The sequence below is a fragment of the Podarcis filfolensis genome, assembly GCF_964270895.1.
Source record: "Podarcis filfolensis genome assembly, chromosome: 8".
Taxonomy (NCBI): domain Eukaryota; kingdom Metazoa; phylum Chordata; class Lepidosauria; order Squamata; family Lacertidae; genus Podarcis; species Podarcis filfolensis.
Window position 1 is genome coordinate 12392160 of NC_139611.1, and position 19763 is coordinate 12411922.

The 19763-nt window shown below is 45.9% G+C and overlaps 1 protein-coding gene across 1 annotated transcript in view; it reads right to left on the reverse strand.

Annotated features, from left to right (window-relative positions):
* Nucleotides 1-739: 739 nt before the first annotated feature.
* The window catches only part of MICOS10 (mitochondrial contact site and cristae organizing system subunit 10), a 21897-nt gene continuing 2873 nt past the window's right edge, over nt 740-19763 (reverse strand). Inside the window, exons 2-4 of the mRNA XM_083629048.1 lie at nt 6844-6891; nt 4614-4723; nt 740-981 (exon numbers count right to left, since the gene is read on the reverse strand). Of these exons, the coding sequence (XP_083485174.1) occupies nt 973-981; nt 4614-4723; nt 6844-6891 (167 nt within the window). The 3' untranslated portion in view covers nt 740-972. The remainder of the gene's footprint in view (nt 982-4613; nt 4724-6843; nt 6892-19763) is intronic.

Below are 19763 nucleotides of genomic sequence, written 5' to 3' on the forward strand. Positions count from 1 at the left end.
GCGGGTCAGAACATCAGAAGAGTTCTGCAGGAACCAGGCCAATGGTCCATCTAGTCTGGCATCCTGCTCTCACAAGTGCCCGACCGGATGGTGCCTACCTGAGGGTCTCCTGCCAGTTTTGAACACAAGAGCGCGCTCCCCTCCTGGAGGCAGCCTTTGGACGTGTCAGCTGCTGCCATCACAAGCTGGGGGAGGAGAGCCCTGCTCTTGAACTCAGCTCCTGCTTCCCAGGCTCCCCTTCAGGGAACGTGGCTGGCCGCCATGAGAACAGGATGTCGGATTAGAAGTGTGTTTGCCCTGATCCCATGTCCTCCTGTTATCTGACACTGAGCTACAGGCCCCCATCTTCCTTCCCCATCGGTGCAGGACGCCGATGTCTCCAGCTAGAGGGCTAGACCCCACCCCCAGATCCTCTTCTATCTGCCTGCTCATTTATGAGTTTTGGTCTTTTTTCTTTAAAGACAGTCGCTGCTGCTAAAGAACATCTCCCGACTACAGCAGAGATAAAGAGGGTGATCTATGGGGTCGGGCTGCTTTTCTTTAAACGCAAACTGTAAACTTCAGCGGGGGCTGATTGCAAGTGGGAAAGGAACAGAGGACAGCTGTCACGGGGGGGGGGGGGGTTGCCTTTCAAAGAGGAACTTAACCAGGTGGCCACAGCTGCTAGTTCAAACGGAAAAATAAGCCGTCCCACACATTCCCTTTCTACACACAGCAGACGGAGCAGGAGGCAAGGGGGTGGACTCTCGTTTTTATTTCACTTTCCAGAACAGCACCTTCCCCCTTTTCGTTTCCAAAAGGGGGATTACAAAAAAACCCAATATTCGGTTCCAGGTGTCGCGGGGAAAAAGAGCAACGGGCTGAGCGCTTCCAAAGGCCGTTGCCTCAAGGCCGGGACGCTTCGACCTTCCCGAGGAATTGCCAAGGTGCCGCTGATCCTCTGGCAAAAGAGAGGCGTGGGTCGGGCCTGCGTCATTGCTCCTGGTGGAAGGGGAAAAAAGGGCTTGTGGTTACTCATTCGGCCTTAGGGTTGCAGGTCTGTTCCTGCTGCAGAACTTTAACAGAGGAACATTAAGAGCCTGCTGGACCAGGCCAATGGCACAGCGGCCACCCAGACACTTCAGTGGGAAACCCACAAGCAGACCCTGAGCGCAAGAGACCTCTCCCCATCTCTGGTTTCCAGCAACTTGTGTTTGGAACCCGTGCTGCCTCCGATAGTGGAGGCAGCGCATAGCCATTGTGGCTAATAGCCATTGACAGCCCACTCCTCCCCATGGATTTGTCCAATCCTTTCTCACAGCCATCCAAGAGTTACCTTTATATGAGAGGATCTCCCGCTCTATATATTTTATTTATACCCCGCCCCGCCCCCCGGCCAGAGCCGGGCTCAGGGCGGCTAACACCAAAAAAATTACAATAAAAACATAATGGGGGGGGGGAGAGAAACCAATTTAAAATACAGGTTAAAAATACTATTTAAAATGCAGCCTCATTTTAATAGTAGCCCATAGATCAAAACCATAAGGGGAGGGAAACATAAGGGTCAGACTGAGTCCAAACCAACGGCCAGGCGGAACAGCTCTGTCTTGCAGGCCCTGCGGAAAGATGTCAAGTCCTGCAGGACCCTGGTCCCTTGCGACCACAGCTATCCCCCTCCCTTTAGATCCCTGACATGAGGACTCCCTGGTCTCCAAGCACATAAGGGGAAATGGAACCCTGCATCCAGGAAGTCTCAGCTTTAAGGAAAGGTGCTGTTGTGCTACTGCTGCCTTTGCAAAGACACATTCAAAAGCCTACAGAGCCAAATGCCTGGTGGCATTTCAGTAGAGCATGAGACTCTTAACCTCGGAGTCGTGGGTTTGACCCTCACGTCGGGCAGGGGGTTGGACTAGATGACCGTCATGGTCCCTTCCAACTGTGCAATTCTATGATAAGAGCAAAAGAATAATTTTTTTCTCCCTGCTCCCCTACAGTCTGAAGAAAAAGAAGTGCTAATATATGTTTGTGTGTGTGCGACACAGAAACATAGAATTGTAGAGCTGGGATCCTTATCAACCCCTTCCTTCTGCTCCCATATAGACAGTAATTAATTTTTTTTTAGAAAGCAATAGGTTTTATGGAATGTAACAGACTCTGTAAACAATGAATATAATATCTGAAGATCAAGAGAGTTTGTATTAGGTCGTTTGAGGGAGGGTGATGGAGGGAATAATGAACTTCTATTGTTTAGATCTCCGCCTGCATTGATTATACCTGCAGTAATGAATTGTAATTCTATTTTTTACATAAAACAATCTGCCCCCAGAAAGTATTATGTACACCAAGCCCCAACATTAAGCAACAGGTAAAGTTGAGTGTGCAGATTCACAACTTGCCATACTAGAGGGCTTATTCATCTCCGAGGTGATTTGCTCCTCCATAAGAGAGGTTTTGTGCATTTGTGGGAGGAAGGGAAACCACGAACAGAGTCTGTTATAAACTTTATACGGCCGTTTCGCAACATTGCGGGAAGCATGACGCAGTTTTGATGTGGACAGCTGAGTGGTCTGGAGGCCTCAATTCTTCGAGGGGGGGGGGGAATGGTGAGGCTGCTAGATGGGTCTCTCCCCCCACCCCACCCCACCTATACCAGTCATCAAATTGGAATTAGCAACTTCTTCTCCCATCTGGAAGAAAGCCACAACCAACGCTTGCTGGGAGTTAAGTCATCAAACTAATTAGCACTGACAGTGTGCAAGGCCAGACAATTGAGGGCTGGACTGAGAGGTGGGCAGAATGGAGTTTAGGATCAACCAGCAGATCTCTGGGTAAATCTGCAATCGGAAGGCAGCAATGCTTCTGAGTATCAGTTGATCAGAAACACAAGTGGAGAGTGTTGCTGTTGCATTCAGGTCCTGTTTGCAGAGGTATCTGACCGGTCATCCTAGAAGAGGATGCTAGAAGAAAATGCTCTTCAATTCTAACAATAAGACTTTTGCACCAGGCTCTGGTTGGTAAATCTTGGGGTTCTAGCAAAAAAAGGGGGGGCAGGCAAGCACAAAGCTTGCCAATTTCCAAGAGGGAAGGAGGGAGGGAGGGAGGGAGGAGAAGCAATTGCCAAAGAAAATTCAAGGGAGAATTAGGTGGCAGGAAACCTGCAAGCAAGAAAGAGGCTAAGTTGGCTCAAGGGTGGTTTGGCTGAGAGGATGAGGAAAGAGAGAAGCAAAGGGAAAGGGGGTTTGGTAAATCAACAAGAGTGTGGGGAGAAAACCCCACTCTTGGCTGAGTAGGCCAGGAAGCTCTTGCAACCAAGCCCCATAGCTGTACTCTGGCTACATTTCCAGACTTATATCAGAAGAGACAGCACTTCAGAGCCCCCTCGCCAAAGAAAAGTGGCGGAACTAGATCTTACACGCTGGGGCTCAACCGAGACCAGGGTTTCCTGCTGCACCGTGGGAAAATAGCTGAATCAGAAACTGGGTTGTATCCAACTAAGTTAGAACAGGCTCACTGAAATGAATGAACCTAAATCAGGTCTGCCCGTTAACTTCAGTGGGTCTGTTCTGAGTAGGGCTAGCACTGGATGCAACTCCCCAATCCACAACTTTCATAGTTCTAGTTGAGGGCTTAAATAAAGACCAGGGTTTCCTCACCCACTACAGGTGTGAAATTTATCCCCCAATTATTGCTGTTGCAAACGATCACGTTGACCACCTAGCACTCTTTTAAACTTTATGTATACTTGTCACAGACTTCTACTCTCTTAATTTTCGTGACCATTTGGTTCCACTGGTTACAATCGCCCCACCCCAAAGAGCCGTGTGCATTTCTGCCAAATGTGCAGAGCATTCGACTCCAGCATGTGAAAACCTTTGCTGCAAGACATCCGTTTGTTTTCAAAAACAACAGTGTCCCATAGCCCTTTTTTTAAGACGGCCGTCTGCTAGACCCACAAACCTCATACTCTCAACTGCACTGGTTGTTAAGTTAAAAGGAGGGGGGGGGAATCTGGAAGGCTACCCGCTTTCCCCTGAGTTTAATATTTAATTATAAAAATATTTATATGATTCTATGATTTGTATACTGCTGTGCCATAAAAAACATCAAAGTGGTTTAAAGCAATAAAAACAGAGAACCATACAATAAAAACGTAAAGAAGTTAAAAACAGGGCATCTATTAACCACTGTGGAAACAGGTATTCTTGTTTGCCCGCATAGGCCTGGCAGAATAGAAAGGTTTTCAGCAGGCGTTTAAAAGTTGGCACAGAAGGTGCCTGCTGTGCTTTTAGGAATTGCTCCCTGCCCCAGACCAAGCAAATATCTATAAGGTCACATTTTAAGCACATTTAAGAAACTCTAAACTGTCATGGTTCCCCTAAAGAATTATGGGAAGCGTAGTTAGCAGTTAACAAACTACAGTCCCCAGGATCTTTTGGGGAGGTTAAAGTGGTATTTGTTGTTGTTTAGTCGTGTCCGACTCTTTGTGACCCCATGGACCAGAGCACGCCAGGCACTCCTGTCTTTCATTGCCTCCCGCAGTTTGGTCAAACTCATGTTAGTAGCTTAGAGAACACTGTCTTTTAATGTATTATGTGGATGCGACCGAAGAGAGGAGTTCTCAAAAGCAGACTCACCTTGACAAACCGCCCGTGGAGAAGGTAAGGAGACCGGAAGTCATGCTGGCAGTTTGAATAAGCCATTCCTAAGCCCATCCCTGACCCGAGAGTGATGGGCCACGTCTTCCCTGGAACAAAAGAAGGTGGAAGGAAAGAGAAGGAGGGAAAGAGAGAAAGAGAGAGGACAGAGATGGAAGAACGATGGGAATGTCATTATGAAATGTGGTCCGAATCAAGGTCCAGATAATTTGCAATGCTTCAACGAAACAAGAAATTCTGCAAGGGCATCAATGATAGCTGGTACAGCAGTACAGTGAGAGATTAATGGACTGAACTCTGAATGGGGAAGTTCTTGGATCAAATCTGTTATGGGCCCACTGGTGGGTCTTAGGCAAGCGACTCTCAGGCTTAATTCTGAAACAGGGGGATATTACTGATAGGGATTTGCCTTATAGTAGAAATGGCCCTCCAGGTCTTCCTAAGTGGCCCCTGGAATTCTCCCCAGTTCTGTGCCCCATCAATGGCCCACTTGCCACTCTCCTTTTTTTAAAAAAAAAATTATTAACCGACCAATCAAATCAAATCACATCACATAAATTCCGAATTACAAAGCCGAATTTTAAATTTTTGTCACTTGCCACTCTCCTTGAGTGCTTTTGCCTAGCTGGAATACGTCCTTGAACTGGGAAAAGTGACTCTTGCTTGCCTGAATAGAGAGGCATTTGGGGAGGGAGGCTGCAGAAGCCTCAGGCTGGCCTACTAGATAAGAGATGAAAGCCATCGATTGCTCTGTCCACATTTGCACCTAGCCCTGCCCACTACTGACATGTGGTTTCTGCCCCCCCCCCCCCGAGAAGACTGCCAGTGAGGGAATGGGGCACTTGGGCTGATAAAGGTTCCACACCCGCGCCTCGCAGGGCTGTTGTAGGGATTGTAACTAGGTGGCACATGCAGACCACTATAACAAAATTATTGTTCGTTTATTTCATTGATTGCCTTGTATTTATATCCCACCTTTTTCTCCAAGGAGATCAAGGTGGCATACATGCCCCCCTCCCAATTTTTTTACTCCCCAAAGCCAGTGTTTGAAACTCCCAATGTTTTAGGCACATTTTGCAACAGGGAATTTCATTAGCGGGAGCAGTTTCTGAGCTCTGGGCGCAGCGCTGAGCCTAAGATTTCAGATTACAACTGCAGAGTGGAAGGAAAGGAGGACCCTTTTCTTCCTCCCCACTTCCAGCTACTTTCCCTCCCCTGGTAAGGAAATAGGAGGAGGGAAGTGGCTCCAGTCACCTCTGGCTTGGCCCGCCTCCCACACACTGACAGCAGCCGACCCCTGACAGATTGCCCCCTCCAAAGGTGGCGAAGCAAGGGAGGTTCCTCACCCCTGGTTATAAAGAAATCCTCTTTCCACAGCTACCAGGTTGATCTTTTCAAGTGGCTCATCTCTGTTTGCAAATCCTAAAAACCTGCACCCCACCCTATCCCACAAAATGCATGGTGGAGTAAAACCTGTTTTAAAAATGGGTCACGGTGCTGGGCTTGCGGGTGGGGGGGAAACACGCAGATGGGCTCCACAGTGCTTGTTGTTTTTAAACAGAAGGAAGTTATTGCATAAATATATATTAAAAATGTTTATCAAGCTGCAAATGGCTGCTGGAAAGGGCTCTTCCCGTGTGCTCAAATCCCAACCTGATGTCAACAAGGCAGCTTTTATTTAGAGAAAGCAAATACCGCAGTACGTTGTGAGGAAGTTCTTTATTTAGAAGGGGCTACTAAACCTGCCTTTGAAACTCAGGCTGCAAAACACACATAGAGTTACTAACACATCACTGGTCATCCCTGATCCTGTGGCTGTGCTGGTGGGGGGCTCACAGGAGGTGGGGCTTCCAGCAACCACTGGAGACCCACCAGTTGGGGAAATGGTTGAACTCGCCCAGTATCTCCAACTCTGGTCGGCAGTGGAGCTGCAGGATCTCAGGCACAGAAGTGTCGTCGTCATCAGCTGCCTACCTGATCTTTTTAACGGGAGGTGTTGGGGACTGAATCTGGGACCTTTTCACATGCAAACAAAGTGCTCTACCGCTAAGCTATGGGTCCCTGCTGCCCTGCCATCTTCACTGGCCGGCCAATATCCAAAAGCATAAAGGGAGGGATGGTGGCACAAGGTCCCCTCAGAATGGATGTCAGGAAGACAAGAACCTGGGGCGGAAGCGGGGTATTCACCTGGCAGCTACCCATCACTTACTTTTGAAGAAGATGACCGAGAAGACGACACCCAACCCAAAGCCAGCACCTGCAAGAGGAAGGAAAGGGTTAGCGGAGCCTGCCAGGCCTCCCCACGTGCCCACGTGGGAACAATACTATTCATTGCAGGGCATAAGAAGATGATGCTGGATAAGGCCAATAGCCCATCTAGTCCAGCATCCTGTTCTCACAGCGGCCAATCAGATGCTCCAGTAGGAAACCCACAAGCAAGACCCAAACACAAGAGCCCTCTCCCCTCCCATGGTTTCTAGTAACTGGTATGCAGAACTACTGATGCCTCCAGCTGTGTAGGTAGAGCATAGCCACTGTGTCTAGTAACCATCAATAGCCTTAATCTTCTGGAATCTGCCCAGTTCTCTAATTTGGTGGCCAGCACTGCCTCTCCCTTTCTTTCTTTTTTTAAAAAAGCGCACAAAAGCACAGCAACAGAAGGAAAAGGCTTATTAGCTTCTACTAGCAGAGACGGCAGGGACTGAAACTGCAACCTTTTACATGCGAAGGAGTGCCTACCGTTTTGCTACAGGCCTCCTACGGATGCCCGATGCCAAATCGGGCCATTGGCCAAGCTAGCCCAGTACTTGCTCTGCTTGCCAAAGGCTTCCCCAGGCCTTCTACCCAATAATGAGCCATGGGACCTTCTACACACAGAGCATGTGCTCCTTCAGCCCTGAGCTGTGGTCCCTGGCAAGCGTGGCACGGCTCGCTCTGGATTTAAACGTGGAGGCAGCAGGCAGCCTTCAGAAATGTTCTCCAGATATTGATGGGCCCCTAAAATGGTCTATGGGGCGCTAACTGCGTCAACAGGATGGGGTCGCCTGGAAGGCCAGTTTATTCCCAAGTCAAGTGGCCCGGAGCCGTCTCGGAGGAAAATTGCTTCCTTTGCGGTCTCCTCTAGTGCTCATCGTGGCTTGGGAAGGTGGGAACCAAAGCGGGGCCCTTTGCTTGCTTTTATTCCCTGTCTGCTTGTTTTCCTTGTAAGTGAGAGCTTTCATCTTTTATTGTTATGAAGTTAAAGGCTGGCCTGGAGGTGCTGGTCTTTAGTGGAAACAGCTGCCTGCTGCAGTCCCTCGATGTCCCCTCGGTCAGGTGGGAGGCCCTTCTGGAGCAGCGCCTTGCCCTCTTAAAAGGAAATTGAGCGTGCAAGGCCCCAAACCGACATGGCTGGTTTATTGTTCATGGCAGCTGTAAAGCAAACACACTCTGCCCATGCTCTGGAATACTGTCACGTCCTGAACACTGGCACCCCCTCCTGCAGTAGAGTCCCAAGCTCCGTTTATACGTCAACGTAAGTCATAGATTTGGATCTGGAAGAAGATTCCACAGATCAAGACAGTGTGTGGATTTTGCAGGAAGTTCTTCCTGAGATTTTATTTAGATGATATCTTACACAGCTTAGGTTAAGCTGAATCTATTACGGGAACTCATTTGTTTATCTTGGCAGCGGGGCACAGGGCAGACAAGATCTGAAATCATATTTAGATGGTGTGCCCTAGGATTGTAAGATACTGCAAGATGATTCCTGGCAAGATAGAAGAGATGACAGGATATTATCTACCATAAAGATTATTAAGGAAAGCCCTGCTGGGTCAGGCAGGCCAGCATGACGTTTTCACCAGATGCCCCAAAGCAGCGGTTTGCAACCTGTAGGTCCCCAGATGTTGTTGGACTACAACTCCCATCATCCCTGAGCTCTGGCCTTGCTAGCTAGGGGTGATGGGAGTTGTAGTTCAACAACATCTGGGGACCCACAGGTTGAGAAAGGCTGCCCCAAAGGGAAACCCACAAGCAGGATTCGAGCACAAGAGCACTCTCCCCTCCTGTAGTTTCCAGCAGAAGCATTGCTGCTTCCAACCATGGAGGCAGCGCATAGGCATCGCCTTCCTCACATTACAGAACATTTTGACTGGTGTGCTTGGATACTGCAACCAGTGTTACCACACAGCTAGAAGCATGATTTTTGTGGGTTTGTAATTTTAAAATTAGAAAATAAATTTAATTTTAAAAAGATGCCCGGGGGGGGGGGGGGCGGCAGGGTGCACCTAGAGTTTGTAGTCAAGCAGGCATCAAGGCACGAATAACTATTAGCAACAACCGATGTCTCCCCACCCTACTCCAGCTTCCCCATGGAACAGCTGGTGTTGGGGGTGTGTGTGGAAAGGGTGTTTATGCTATTAAACCCAAATTACCATCTGCACAGATCCATCAAAAGCACAAACTGTTTGGCCTCCTTGACCCGAGGCTCAAACAAACTCCTTCCCTTGCTACACACTGCCTTTCCTTTCTTTCTCCAGTACCACTGCTGGAAATCAGGCTGTTTAGAGAAAATAATTATTTCAACACGCAGAACTGGGGGAAGGTGGGGGGGGGGACCGATGAGATGGGCGTTTGCTCAAACTGTCCAGCTCAGCAAGTCATGCTGCGGTCCAGGCTTAGACTTCCTGCTCAAGGATGGCTTCTATCTCTCCCCCTCTGCCAACTTAAACAAGTTAGCTAATCAATGAGAAATGGTTTACATGGGAGATGAACCGTGCATCACGCGAACACCGACCTTTAAACAGTTGCTTCTGTTACCATTTTCCATCCTGTTAGGGAAAAACCAATGTCCGATGATTGCCCAGAATACGATAACCACAGAGCTTGGGGGAGGGGACAAGTAGATCATTCTAAGTAGATCAAACTGGTGCCCTCCAGATGAGTTAGGAGTGAACATAAGAGCCTGCAGAACACAGACATCATGGCTAGTAGCCATTGATAACCTAATCCTCCATGAATAGATTCAGAGCAAGATATCATCTAAATAAAATCCTTGACCATGGGCTGTGTTGGGTGGGGCTGATGAGAGCTGTAGCCCAGCAACATCTACAAGGGCACAGGGTTGGTGAAGGCTGGATCGAGTGAGGAAGATGTGCTGGATTCAGTAAAGGGGCAGCTTTCTTATGGGAATGGCTGTGAGGGTCAGGCAACTTTGGTAGATTTTCAAGAATGTCCTATCCAGCTTTCCACTGCAACCTGGAGGGCCGTAAAGACTGATGTCACATGCCAAGGGTTATAATGGAGGGCACCGCCAGTCTTTATTGAGAAGAAAATGCGGCAAATGTTTCCCCCCCTCCTCTGTCTGCCCAACCAGCTGCTCGGTTCAAATAATTTCTATCTAGGACAGTTTTGGCCTGCAATTCAACACACCCCAAATTCAAAGCACAAGCAGGAATTAAGATCTATGAAACTGTTGCTGTGGATAGTTCTTCATCCAACCAGGAGGTTGTTGTGGTTCTGCGGTCATCTCCTTAATGTCACCAAGAAAGCAAAGGGGAGGTTGAGTCAATCTTTTGAAGCCGTGTGTGTCCAACCCCACTGGGGGTTTTCCTAGACACAAACGCTGCTGGAACAAATGAGTCTCATGCAGGTGAAGTCCCTAGAGGTGAAATGACCAAGTTGCCAGTTTGGTTATGGACGGTACTGTACAAAGGGACCAGCAAAGAGGCAAAAAGCCACACCAGCCGATGGCTTTTGCCGTTTTGGGGAGCTGCACGCTCAATTTCCTTTTAAGAGGGCAAGGCGCTGCTCCAGAAGGGCCTCCCACCTGACCGAGGGGACATCGAGGGACTGCAGCAGGCAGCTGTTTCCACTAAAGACCGGCACCTCCAAGCCAGCCTTTAACTTCATAACAATAAAAGATGAAAGCTCTCACTTACAAGGAAAACAAACGGACAGGGGATAAAAGCCAAATATCTTGCAGTCCAAGACCCCCTCCTGCTTCTCCCTCCCTCCCTCCCTCCCTCCAGAGCCAGGAAAGGCACAAGAGGAGGGGAAGACTCGAGGAAAGTGGTTTTCTTCTTTGAGATGTCTTCAGCCACTTGGCCTGGAGGAAATGGGACTTCCGGGCAACCCCATCCAACTGACCCGGCACTGAGTTAGGGCCTCACACACCATTTGTGGGTCCCATCAATGCACGGGGAATGTTCCTGAACGAAACATACTGAACTTTACCAACTTGGTGCCCTCCGGATGTTGTGGAGTACAATTCCCAGCCAGCACATTGGGAGAGCCTCAAATTGGATTTTGAAATCAGTTCAGCCTGGCTGTAACTTCTTTCCTCAATCCTTGGGGAGGCAGGAACTGTGCTTTTGTTCCCCACCCACCCCATGCCAAATGCCAATCTTCTCTGCCACAGATTAATTTAACCCCCAATTTTTACTCTGTTGCACCATCTGTAAGTATTGCAAATGGAGCAATGACACAGAAAGATGAATTAGATGCAAAGTTTTTTTTCCAAACCAAAGGCACGTGCTACACTAGCCATTGCCATATACAATGTCATTCCAATTTCATTAAAATTGGGTTTTTCCTTTAAGGCCTCTTGTCAATTCACCTCTTTCCTCCCACCTCCTCAAAAAATAAAAGATAGAAGACCCTTTTCCAATAGCTGCAATCCTGCCAAATGTCAGGTTTGCGGAGGCAATTAATCTACATTCTTTTCATATAAGCACTGGCCAAATGGACGTTATCACCTGGCCATATTTTAATGCAGACAAGTGAGATCTGCAACAAAATCATGCAGTTTTATCCTTCACCAAGGTGCTGCTACTCAGTGTTCCAGAAAGCCAGTTTTGCCCTTTTCCAGTACACTCCATTCTGCTTTTTTTCCCCACCATAATTTTTCCTTTACAACTGAAATTCAACATCCCTTGGCTGCTAAGTTTACTGCTTTGTACTGGGCTATTTGGGAGGAAGGTTGCCCCTTGGGGTTTCCTTTATAAAATATGTCTTGCACTTGTGTATTTATTGATGGCATTCGTGATTCTCCCTCTCATTTAATCCCTGCAACAACCCTGTGATGTAGTTTAAGCTGAGAGGCAGTGACTGGCCCCAAGGTCACACCCAGTGCGCTTCTTTGCAAGGTGGAGATTTGAACCCTGGTTTCCCAGGTCTTACTCCAACACTCTAACCACTGCAAATGTTGGGGTCCCCCCTGAGCATGCAGATATCTCCTCTCTCTCTCTCTCTCTCCACCCCCATCCCTGCATTTGCCACCAAAACTGGCTCTTCATACAGTTCTGATCAGCTTGACACTGATTTGGTCTTCCAAATCAGTCAAGTTCTACAGACAGAAGGGCTATTTTGAAGTCTAATCCTAATCCCTCAGAGTCACCATGTATTTTCCAGTTTGGCGACTTATGCCAGCTAGTCGGAATTGGAATACAGGGGCACAAGCAATTTCCCAGACTCTCTGCTCCAGCTTCAGACTTCAAAGCAACCCGCAGTATTATTTCACTCCCACAGAACCCATCCTCAAAGCTTTCCTTCTCCCCAGGCATCGGACCCCCACAGCTGCAGCTGTTGGGAAGCCAGACAACACCCCCCTTTATTGCCCCCCACTTATCCCACTGCTTATTAGATCAACAGATGCTGAATAAGACTTCTCCTAATTACCTTCCACCCACCTACAAGAAGAGAACAGATTGGTCTCTTAAGAACCTAAGAAAAGCCTGCTGGCTCAGGCCAATGGCTCATTAATAATAATAATAATAATAATAATAATAATAATAATAATAATTTATTATTTATACCCCACCCATCTGGCTGGGCTTCCCCAGCCACTCTGGGCGGCTTTCAACAAAATATTAAAATACAGTAATGCATCATACATTAAAAGCTTCCCTAAACAGGGCTGCCTTCAGATGCCCAGCATCCTATTCTCACAGTGGCCAACCCAAACCTGGAAGCTCCATTTAGCTAGGGTTGCCATATTTCAAAAAGTGAAAATCCTTTGCTCAAGGTTGTTTTCCCGGACCTTTCCGTCTGAGTACTGCTTAAGGGGGCTGAATAATTCCACACGTATGGCAACCCTACATTTAGCTCTTATGATGTTAGGCCATGAACCTGTCCAATGTCTATCTGAGTGGAAGCAGAAAATCCCCTAAATTATAAACTGCAGGAAACTACAATCGAAGGTCAAGTTGATCACCTCCCCACCCTCAAAAGAAAATCCTTATAATTTAAAAAGCTGTATTTTGAAAGGAAAATTTAATAGTTTGAAGTGTTTTATTCCAAGATGTCAAAACAAACAAAGGATTAGAGGCAAAAGGCACATTAGTGTCTTCCGGAGAGGAGCGGGCAATTTATGAACTTGCAGGCTGTTGCCAGTTCATGTACAGGCGTGGCTCTACATGACAACATGGCTTGCAAAGGAGTGGGTGCCCAGAAGGGAGCCATCAGATATGATTGCCTGGAAAGGAGCAGCTTTCTCGTAGTCACTTGCCCAGCGACAAGTGGATTAAAGCGCCTTAGATCACTTCCTTCATTTAATTGTTTCAAAACCCACCACTATGACAACTTCAAAACAGGCCAACTTCACTGCTTTTGAAGGATGAGGAAGGGCTGTTTCAGCTCGCAGCTCCTTCTGTGGAAGTGGAGTGGAATTGTGCCCACCCCACCGGGAAAAACAGCCCGCCTCTCAGCAGTGGCATTGCCGCTGCTGAACATGGATGTGTTCAGCATACGTAACAGGGATGCCTTTCACATCACACTTCATCAGCAGAAGCTATCAAGTTCACTTCCCACCTCCTGTTATAACAGCAAAACAGGAGAGAGTTTTTCTCCAAGGCTCCTAATAAGCTGAAACTTATTCTGGGTAGGAACTGGAGGCAAAGAGGGTTGTATCAAACAACAGAGTAGACTCATTGAAATTAATGGGCATAGCTTACCTAGGCCCAGTCATTTCAATGGGTCCACTCCACTCTGAGTAGCATTAACATGAGATACAATCCAGAGTTTTCAGGCCAAATAAGGTTTGAAGTGTTAGCCCTAGTCGGAGTCAGAGTAGACTCATTGAAATTAAAGCACTCATGCCCACCAATTCCAGTGGGTCTACTGTGGGTAGGACTAAGATTGGACATAACCCTTTCCTTTAATCGAAAAGTTTGGTGACGTGGCAGGCTTTAGATTAAATAGGAAAAAAACTAAAATTATAATCAAGAATATGGATCAAATAATGATTGAAGTGCTGCAGCAACAAATGGGTATTGAAATCGTCAAAAAGGTCAAATATTTGGGAATATGGCTAACCCCAAAAAATATTGATTTGTTCCAAAATAATTATGTCCCGGTGTGGAATCAAATTAAGAAAGACCTGGAGGGATGGGGAAGGCTAAAATTATCCTTTTGGGGCAGGATATCAATGATCAAGATGAACGTGCTCCCAAAGATGCTATTCTTATTTCAAATGATCCCAATATTAAAAGGAGTAAGGATATTTGAGGAATGGCAAAGAATGATCTCAAGATATATCTGGCAGGGCAAAAAGCCGAGAATCAAATATAAATTACTAACAGATGCAAAAGAAAGAGGAGGCTTTGCCCTGCCAGATTTAAAACTGTACTATGAGGCATCATGTCTTTGCTGGATAAAAGAATGGATAAAACTAAAAAACACTAAACTATTGGATTTAGAGGGCTTTGATGTTAGATTTGGGTGGCATGCTCACTTATGGCAAGGGAAGAAAATGGGTTATAAATCGTTTGAAAATCACATCTTCAGGAAACCGCTAATGGAAGTGTGGGACAGATATAAGAATATATTAGAAATGGGGGTTCCACATTGGTTATCCCCATTAGAGGTTATGGGAGTCAAAAAAATCAACATGAGAAGTAATTGGATTACTTACGGAGACTTAGTGATAAAAGAAGATGGGAAATGGAGACTGAAACCATATGAGCAAGTAAAAGAACATGTATTTGATTGGTTACACTATTATCAGATAAGTGATATGTTTAAAAAGGAGGTGAAAGAAAGAGGGTATAAAGAAAAGGATTCGAAATTTCAAACAGAAATTATTAATAATGATCATAAGATAATCTCCAAAATGTATAAAATCTTACTGGAATGGCATACGTTGGACGAGGAAGTCAAAGCAGTAATGATTCACTGGGCCAGAGATTTAGGGTATAGTATAGATTTGGAAGATTGGCAAAAAATATGGAATGAAAACTTGAAGTTTACAGCATGTACTACGTTGAAAGAGAATACTATGAAGATGGTATATAGATGGCATATGACCCCAACTAAATTGGCAAAAATGTATAAAATCTGTAACAAATGCTGGAAATGTGGGGAAAAGGAAGGTACATTTATACATATGTGGTGGGAGTGCAAAAAAGTGAAGAGATTCTGGGAAATGATTTACAATGAGTTAAAGAAAATACTGAAATATAGCTTTGTAAAGAAACCAGAATCCTTCCTTTTGGGAATAACTAAAAATGACATAAATAAGAGGGACTGTAAACTCTTCCAATACGCAATAACAGCTGCGAGAACATTGATGGCCCAAAAGTGGAAGCAGGAAGAACTTCCAACCTTGGAAGAATGGAGAGTAAAACTAACAAATTTTGCAGAACTTGATAAACTAACTGGGAAAGTTAGATTTCAGAGAGATAATAAGTTCTTAGAGGACTGGGGAAAATTTAGAGAATATTTGAAAACTGTATGTGAAGAAAATATAACGCTAGTGTGTTTCAAAGAAGCTTTGTGAAAAAATAAGGAATATCGTAAAAATGTAAAAGAGGATGGAAAAATGTATCAAAAGGCGATACTATACTAAGGAATGTGTGGATAGGATGTAAGCATGAATGATTGTCAGAGGAGTCGAGGGAGGTCTACTAAGCTAAAATATGTGATGTTAAAAAATTGTATGATTGGAGATATTACGGAAAAACCTAATAAAATATCATTAAAAAAAAAAAAGAACATGGATGTGTTCAGCATACGTAACAGGGATGCCTTTCACATCACACTTCATCAGCAGAAGCTATCAAGTTCACTTCCCACCTCCTGTTATAACAGCAAAACAGGAGAGAGTTTTTCTCCAAGGCTCCTAATAAGCTGAAACTTATTCTGGGTAGGAACTGGAGGCAAAGAGGGTTGTATCAAACAACAGAGTAGACTCATTGAAATTAATGGGCATAGCTTACCTAGGCCCAGTCATTTCAATGGGTCCACTCCACTCTGAGTAGCATTAACATGAGATACAATCCAGAGTTTTCAGGCCAAATAAGGTTTGAAGTGTTAGCCCTAGTCGGAGTCAGAGTAGACTCATTGAAATTAAAGCACTCATGCCCACCAATTCCAGTGGGTCTACTGTGGGTAGGACTAAGATTGGACATAACCCTTTCCTTTAAAAAAAAACAACCCAAAAACCCTCTGCAGGCACTTTGCACCTGCCCCAGTAGCAGCTTACCAGAAAGAGCAGCAAACCATTTGGCAAATCAAGCACACACACCACTTTTTTCAGAGTTAGATGCCTGAAATTTAGTTGTATCCCCATACATAGAACAGTATACATCTGTAAAGCATGTTCTTGCGGATCACTTTATAAGAACATGTTTTACAGATGTATACCGTTCTATGTATGGGAATACAGATTTTCATAATGTATTTTCAGGATACTCTGGGGGAAATCTTAAAAAATAAAAAAATGTTTCATTGCCTTGTTGTTTGTTTTCCTGAAGTTTTTGCAAGTCATGTTTTGCTTTAAAAAACAAAACAAGAAACATTTGCTGAATAAATATATGGACTTTTATTTATAAATGGCTTTACATCTTAAGGATTTATCAGGCCTGCACGTTTGGATTCAGCAAAAAAGGAAATCAGAAAGTGTTCCCAGAGAATTATGTGGGCCCTGGTGGGTTTGGAATGCCACCGTCAACTAGGCAAAGCTCATTTATGCTTACCTCTGCAACTGCGGCCCTGGCTCTGTGCGTACATGTCATTAATTCCTGATACATGCGAAATGAGCATCACTGCTCCCTTTCACGCTCTGGGCCAAGTGCCTGTGCCTAAACACGACTCTGGCCCAGTTCAAGCAGGCGGTGAGAAACTCCCGCTGGGAAACCTCTGGCAGGGCTTCGGCTGGGAAAAACTGAGTCAATTCCTTGCGCAATCCTCAGAACAAGGCGTGTGTTCAGTTCAAGCAAGAGCTGGGGGCATGCACACCGACAGGGGATCTACATGCTCCTCCGCAGCAGTTTATTGTGAGGGCAGCCCGGAAACCTAAGATCTTTCCCCTGCTTATGAGCACAGGATAGAAGAGGAGCCTGCAGGATCAGGCCAATGGTGCATCTAGTCCAGTGGCCAAGCCAATGCCTGTGGGAAACCCTCAAGTAGGACGAGGGCAACAGCGTCAGATGCTGAATGGTTCCCTCACTGGCACACCAGGCCCCATCTCTCAATGGTTCCCTCATTACTGCAGCCTCACACAGAGGCAAGATCATCCGACTGTTTGCCACTGCTGTGGATTAATCAACCAGTATTCAGAAGTTCTGCTGTCTCTGACTGTGAAGGCAGAACATAACCATCATGGCTAGTTACTATATCAGATACTCTACCAGGTGAGACTACTGACCCATCTAGAACCGGTGTGGGCAAGTTTTGGCCCTGCGGATGTTACTGAACTACAACTCCCAGCCTCAGCAAGGCCAATAGCCAAGGATATAATGAGAGTTGTGGTTAAGAAGCATCTAGACCAGGCTTCCTCAAACTCGGCCCTCCAGATGTTTTGAGCCTACAATTCCCATCATCCCTGACCACTGGTTCTGCTAGCTAGGGATCATGGGAGTTGTAGGCCAAAAACATCTGGAGGGCCGACTTTGAGGAAGTTTGATCTAGAAGGCCAAAGGTTCCCCATCCTGGATATAAAACACCATCAAGATAACATGTCTCTTTATGAAGATGTGCAAAAGGCTACTTCTTCCCAAGCTGTCTGCAGCAAAAACAGAAAAGAGGTGGGTGGTTAGCAAGGGGCAAACAAAGGCAAATGCAGTACTTAAGCTTGGTTACTGGTGGGGACGAGAAGTAAGGTGTTAAACCAAATACCTTGTGGTAGGAGGGACAGTTGCAGTACCAGCCACAAATAAGTCAAATGCTGACTTTTTTAATGGGACAGCTTCACATTGATGCAAGCTCTCACATTTCACAGAAGTCTTCATCACTCCACCTTACTGTGAACTCTGTGAAACCCAACAGTTTACACACACTCACATCAAACTCAGCAGCCTCAAAATTTGCTGTGCACAAAGGGGCTCACTAAACCCACTTCTCAAGATATAGAAGTACGCATATAAATGCAATAAATAAGCTCTTCTGCTTACCTGCTTAAGAAAGCTGGAGGGGCCAGACAGGTTGTCACCAACCAAGCATCCAGAGATCTCCAAATGGTCACAATTGGGCCTGTGCCAATCGCAAAATGAGCCTGGCACTTAGGGGATTTTGGGCACTGACCCACAGGTACTTTGTTGTGTGATTATGCTTTGTTTTAAAGAAGTATGAATATGGAATTGCTCTAAGCTCTGACAATATCCATCATTACTTTGTAGATGGTTTATGAAAGGATTACAACTTCATGAAGGGGAAGTCTTATCAACCACTAAACTGTCCCACCATCTTCCGACGCAATTTACCTATGACTGTCAGGTGCTAGGGACAAACATGGGCCACAGTTCAGTGGAAGAGCACCTGTACTGTACGCAGAAGGCCCCAGGTTCAATTCCCATCATCTCCAGGTAGGCTGGGAATGTTCCGTTTGAAATCTTGGAGAGCTGCTGTCAGTCAACATGGACAGCACTACCCTAGATAAAGCAGTTGACTCAGTCAAAGGCAGCTTCCTATGTGTTCTAAAAGAAGGGCCATAGTTCAGTGGTGGGGTACCCGCTTTACATTCAGAAGGTCCTGGGTTCAAATCTGCAAGAGGAATGGGAAAGAGTCCTGTCTGAGACCCAGATGTGTCAGTCAGTGTACTGTGTACACTGTACCATCTAGTACAGTGTACTAGATGGACCAATGCTCTGTCTTGGAAGAAGGCAGCTTTCTATCTTCCTAAGGATAGCCGATGCCTCCATACTCTCCTTGAGGGCTTTTTGGAGGCATCTAGTGGGCCACTGCTATGAACAGGATGCTGGACCAGAGATGGTTTCTCTTTAGCCTGATCCAGCAAGATTCTACTTAGGTTGTTTATCAACCCAGAAACCTTCTTATCACATCCTCAATCCCTCTTAAGAAGCATGAGACACCTGCTCATTTAAAATCAAATTAATACCTACCCAGAAGAAGCCAGAGGAGAAGAAAATTGCAACAGCAAGCACAAATCCGATTATTAACTCATTTGCAATTCAAACTGGATCATTGTTATTTCTTCTTGCTCTTCTTACCCACCCCACTTGCATGTAAACAAGTCTTATAACACAAAACTTAAAAGCACTTTCTCCCGGTATGGGAACGGGGGAGTTGGCTGCAAACAGAAACCTCAAAACCGCAGCCAACTCTGGGCGCAATATTACTGGGAACATGTTGCACAACTCTCATTTCAAAGGGGTTCATGCGAGGTTTTCAGTGTAGGATTGCAGGAGAATCAAGACACATCGGGGGGGGGCACCCTCCTACCCTGGGAAAGAGGGCAGAGTCCCAACCTCTTCTCACTAATGCTCATCAGTGACAACGAAAACAAATCAACTTAGTGACCCACAAAGCAAAACCAAGCCCTGATATGAGCACGCCAACGATTGGGCGAAGGACACATATTATATAGAATTTGTGGCTTCCAATGCAGATTGGCTGAGCTGACATGAAGGCATAGAATGTTCACAAACTTCCTAAGTGCTCAAGGAAGGGGAAATGTTTCAATTTGGCTGGGATTAATACAATCACACAGGTCCTAAAGACAGTAATAGCTTTGAAGGGCAGGTCAAAGACTGGAAAGAAATCCCAAGAGGCAGCCAAGCTAAGAAAACCTTTTGACAAGATGGAGGTGATAGGAACTAGAGGCAAGAAGGGGCTGGTGGGGAATCAATTTTACACATTAGTTTGAACTCATTCTCTGCCTGTACTAAGCTAGTAATTAAGTTCAGCTATTCC